The sequence below is a fragment of the Sebastes umbrosus genome, chromosome 7 (assembly GCF_015220745.1).
Source record: "Sebastes umbrosus isolate fSebUmb1 chromosome 7, fSebUmb1.pri, whole genome shotgun sequence".
In the NCBI taxonomy this organism is placed as follows: domain Eukaryota; kingdom Metazoa; phylum Chordata; class Actinopteri; order Perciformes; family Sebastidae; genus Sebastes; species Sebastes umbrosus.
Window position 1 is genome coordinate 35,473,133 of NC_051275.1, and position 5,000 is coordinate 35,478,132.

Genomic DNA, 5,000 nt, shown 5'->3' on the forward strand with positions numbered 1-5,000 from the left:
TATACGTAGCAACGGTCCGTTATACGTAGCAACGGTCCGTTATACGTAGCATCGATCCGTTATACGTAGCATCGATCCGTTATACGTAGCAACGGTCCGTTATACGTAGCATCGGTCTGTTATACGTAGCAACGGCCCGTTATACGTAGCAACGGTCTGTTATACGTAGCAACGGTCTGTTATACGTAGCAACGGCCCGTTATACGTAGCATTGGTCTGCTATAAAGAAATAGACTGTAGAACGCCGGGCTTGACCAATCAGAATCGAGTATTCAACAAAGCCGTATAATAATAGATTACAGCCTATTATTGATCATCATTAATAATGAATTATTAATTAAGTTAATGGTATTTCAGTGATGGTTTCAGGACTTCAGTTCAACAAGTAGCTCCAGCTTTTTCTTTTCTACATCTTCAATAAACAAGATCCATCATGTGACCTACTGAGTCTCTCTATCTGTCTAAACCAAACTAAACAGCACTCTTCTTCTGTGGTGTGCGATCACTCACCCGGCAGTCCCAGCACCGTCTTGAACCGGCTGCACTGAAGGGATCCCAGTGACGTGGCGGCGCAGCTCATCCACAGACCTTCAAACTGCCACTGACTGCTGCTCACCGACTCCAGCTGACTCCTCACCTTCCACACCTGAGAGGAGGTGCAGCTGGACTGCAGACACCAGGACACCACGCCCAGAAGCAGACCCACAACCTGCAGGCCCACCGCCATGCTGCTCACTGTCCCCGCCACGCACACCTGGAAACACCTGGAAACACAGCAGGATGTCAACAACAGGCCCCTTTGGAGTAGTTGATGCTAACATGTTAGCACCCAGCTACCTACTCCCTCATGGTTCTGGCTAGAAAGGATCCGTCTTGTGTAAAACTATCGCGCGTGTTCGTGTTAATGTGTTTACTTTGTTTTTGGCCGTCGCCGTCTTGTTTTTTTGGCAGTGACCATTGGTGATGACGCCATGCTGGTCTGGTCTATAGCTTGGAGACAGAAAGCTCCTCTATTAGATCTGTTTTAGGACACGGCAGGGGAACAGATCGGAGATCAGCGTTTTTGGATTGATTGTCGGTGCAACCAGCTACACAGCAACTCTTCAGCATAGCGTTACACAGCAACTCTTCAGCATAGCGCTACACAGCAACTCTTCAGCATAGCGCTACACAGCAACTCTTCAGCATAGCGTTACACAGCAACTCTTCAGCATAGCGCTACACAGCAACTCTTCAGCATAGCGCTACACAGCAACTCTTCAGCATAGCGCTACACAACAACTCTTCAGCATAGCGCTACACAGCAACTCTTCAGCATAGCGCTACACAGCAACTCTTCAGCATAGCGCTACACAGCAACTCTTCAGCATAGCGTTACACAGCAACTCTTCAGCATAGCGCTACACAGCAACTCTTCAGCATAGCGTTACATAGCAACTCTTCAGCATAGCGTTACACAGCAACTCTTCAGCATAGCGTTACACAGCAACTCTTCAGCATAGCGCTACACAGCAACTCTTCAGCATAGCGCTACACAGCAACTCTTCAGCATAGCGTTACACAGCAACTCTTCAGCATAGCGCTACACAGCAACTCTTCAGCATAGCGTTACACAGCAACTCTTCAGCATAGCGCTACACAGCAACTCTTCAGCATAGCGCTACACAGCAACTCTTCAGCATAGCGCTACACAGCAACTCTTCAGCATAGAGTTACACAGCAACTCTTCAGCATAGCATTAAACAGCAACTCTTCAGCATAGCGCTACACAGCAACTCTACAGCATAGAGTTACACAGCAACTCTTCAGCATAGCGCTACACAGCAACTCTTCAGCATAGCGCTACACAGCAACTCTTCAGCATAGCGCTACACAGCAACTCTTCAGCATAGAGTTACACAGCAACTCTTCAGCATAGCATTAAACAGCAACTCTTCAGCATAGCGCTACACAGCAACTCTACAGCATAGAGTTACACAGCAACTCTTCAGCATAGCGCTACACAGCAACTCTTCAGCATAGCGCTACACAGCAACTCTTCAGCATAGCGCTACACAGCAACTCTTCAGCATAGCGCTACACAGCAACTCTTCAGCATAGAGTTACACAGCAACTCTTCAGCATAGCGTTAAACAGCAACTCTTCAGCATAGCGTTATTACTGTTAGTGATTTGTTTAAAGTAGAAGTTTAGAGACATGTGTCAGCTTCTGGTTTTTGGACATTTTTTGGATATTTTTTAAAAATATTTTCACATCTTTCACAAATATTTTTCACATTTTTAAGCTGTTCTTTTAATATGTTTTTTGGATGTTTTCCAGAGTTTTTGGTCAGATATTTTTCACGTATTTTAATAATATTTTTTGGATGTTGGGGGCGTGGCCATGAGAGCGTACTCTGGATGACGTCCTGCCGGTCTGATGTGTGCACGGTTAGGTTATGTTTGTGCACCTCATCTTTACCAAGAGGAGCGTTCTTGGACGTCTGATTTCCCCTCTTTGTTTTGCATCTTCCATTCATTATAAACAATGGTGTGAAATAATAGATATTTGTCGATATTTCCATTTTGTTTCACGATTATTGTCGGATGGAATTTAATGACTGTGGTGAATTTGTTCTTGATATTTTGGAAGATTAAGAATATGTTTTTTTGTGATTTTCTTGATAAAGCATTGCACTTTAGTTTAAAACACAGTAATCTATGTGACGTCATGTCAGTGAAACAGTGACGGGATGAAGCCAGCAGAGTTAATAAAAGCACTTTAGTCATCAGTATGACCACACTGACAGTCTCTCTCTTCCAGCCTCTTTTCTCCCCAAACAGAGATCTCAGTAACTGGAACCAGTTAACATTCCCAGTAAAGCAGCAGATCAGTTCTTACCGTCAGCTCAGGTTTGGAGGCTGAAGTGAAGTTCTCTGGGTCTCTGGTGTTGGTTCTTCTCTGTCCGCTGACTTCCAGTGATGTGGTCTCGGTGTGAACCTGGTCTGATCCTCTGATCTGATCCTCTGAGGTCTGCTGGTGATCAGGGTCAATGAACCTCCGGACACTCAGCCTTATCGACGTACGGGACTCCCAGAGTTTCACCTCTGACTGTGTCTGTTTGGAGCCGGTTTCAGGATCCTCAGAGTCACTCATCTGTAAAGCTTTATTAAATAATAAGTTCTCGTTGGATGTCCTGACGTCTTCTGAACAAAGATAAACAGATGTCTCAGTATCTGTTGGTCGATCAATAACAAGAAATATCAGAACAGGAAGCTTGAGTTTGGCATTTTTAGCCGTCACCATCTTGGTGTTTTTGGCTGTCTCCATCTTGGTTTTGCCCGTCGCCATCTTGTTTTTTTGCAACCAGCAGTGACAGAGAGGGCGGAGCTAAGTACAACTGAACGCTGAATAAGACGTTTTCAGGCGACCAGAAAGGTTATAATGAACTCTGATGAAGTGAAAACACGCTGTGAAAGCGTTAAAGTTGTAAGAAGAAAACACGGACAACTCCCAGACCGGACAACGCCGTGGTAGCGACCTGTCAATCAGCAGGTAGCCCCGCCCTAAAGCATCCCCTGCTTTATGGTCTATCTGACTCTAAATGGGACGATCGTTTACAAAATGAACATCATGCTGTATTGAAGAAGACTTGAAACATAAACTCATGTTTACAACGTTTACTGAGGTCATAAATCAAGAGACTTCTCCATCTCGGTGTTTTCACCATCGTTGTGCAGCGTTTCCAGCATCACAGTTTCTCTGCTGAGCAACAAACTGCTGAATAACGTCAGTATATTGTATTTTGTATGTTTCCTGGGTCACCAGATAAAAAAGATCTAATTAAAACAGAGCTGAAAGAAAAACTGATAACCTGGAAAATACTAAAAATACTTTAACATAGTTCTCCTCTAAATTGCCTGTAATCATGTCTTCTATTCAACGTTGTCTTTCGTCTTGGTGTCCTGCAGTAGTATTTACAGGAGTAGAACAGTGATCACAGTATCAGTACGAGGGCCAGTCTTAGTAGTATGTAGCTGTGTGTATATTAACTGAACTCTGCTCGGGGGGTTTCAGTGTTTGTCTGTGACCGTTTGTGGACTTTTGAACCGTCTGTTTATCAAACTGATTTCATGTTTGCAGATCAGTTAACTGTCTGAATTCATCAAACAGCTTCAAGTTAAAGATAAAATAAAACTCTAGCTCACTTCAGAACAAAAGCTATTTAACAAATCAATGACTTTAAAATACTCTTGAATCTAAAGGCCCTTTTAGTTATTTTACGAGACAGCTTTGAAGTGGGCGGAGCTCAGCTGGAAGAAGGTGATGTCGTGCGTTGCTGTGCACCACATAGTGAAGGTCGTGAGGTCGTACTCGATCAATCACGAGAAAAACACTTTCTGACATTAAAGTCATACATTAACAAGACAAAAACGTGGATATTCTGAGATTAAAGGGGCAGATTTATGAGATAAAAAACTCATAAATTTGTGAATTATAGTCATAAATTTACAAGAAAAAATAGTTGGATATTCTCTGAGATTGAAGTGGCAGATTTATGAGAATAAAAGTCAAAAATTTGAGAGATCATAATGTCGGAAATTTACGAGAAAAAAACGTTGACACTCTGAGATTAAAGGGGCAGATTTATGAGAAAAAACACAAGTTTGAGAGATTATAACGTGCACCACTTCTCTTCACTTGCAAGGTTTTATTCTAACTGTAGCAGGAGAACGACGTGGTTGGTGCTACAGTCGGCGTCGATTACACCCATTCACTGCAAATGCCATTGTGAAAATATACAACACTAATGTGCATGAAAACACTCAGCTAGCTAGCTGGCTGGCTGGATAACTGAGTTAACTGAGGATGACGTCTGACCTGCAGCTTCTGCTATAGTCATACATCATATTCCCATTTTAGCAACAACCTTCTTTTAACTGTCAGCACAAAAAGAAGTTGTCAAATACATTTGGGCGAACAGTCATCGATCAACATCGATCAACATCGATCAACATCGT

General features: G+C 43.1%; 3 protein-coding genes across 3 annotated transcripts in view; 1 reads left to right on the top strand and 2 right to left on the bottom strand.

The window, feature by feature from the left end:
• The window catches only part of LOC119491124 (claudin-7-like), a 4,791-nt gene extending 1,778 nt beyond the window's left edge, over positions 1–3,013 (bottom strand). The window contains exons 1-2 of the mRNA XM_037774809.1: positions 2,881–3,013; positions 511–774 (exon numbers count right to left, since the gene is read on the bottom strand). Of these exons, the coding sequence (XP_037630737.1) occupies positions 511–727 (217 nt within the window). The 5' untranslated portion in view covers positions 728–774; positions 2,881–3,013. The remainder of the gene's footprint in view (positions 1–510; positions 775–2,880) is intronic.
• LOC119491100 (interleukin-1 receptor accessory protein) overlaps positions 1–5,000 on the top strand; it is a 256,684-nt gene that overhangs the window by 141,996 nt on the left and 109,688 nt on the right. The window lies entirely within an intron of this gene.
• Positions 4,611–5,000, bottom strand: part of LOC119491110 (presenilins-associated rhomboid-like protein, mitochondrial) — a 13,892-nt gene continuing 13,502 nt past the window's right edge. The window contains exon 10 of the mRNA XM_037774772.1: positions 4,611–5,000. This exon is cut by the window's right edge and continues 959 nt beyond it. The gene's annotated coding sequence lies outside the window, so the exon portion shown is untranslated.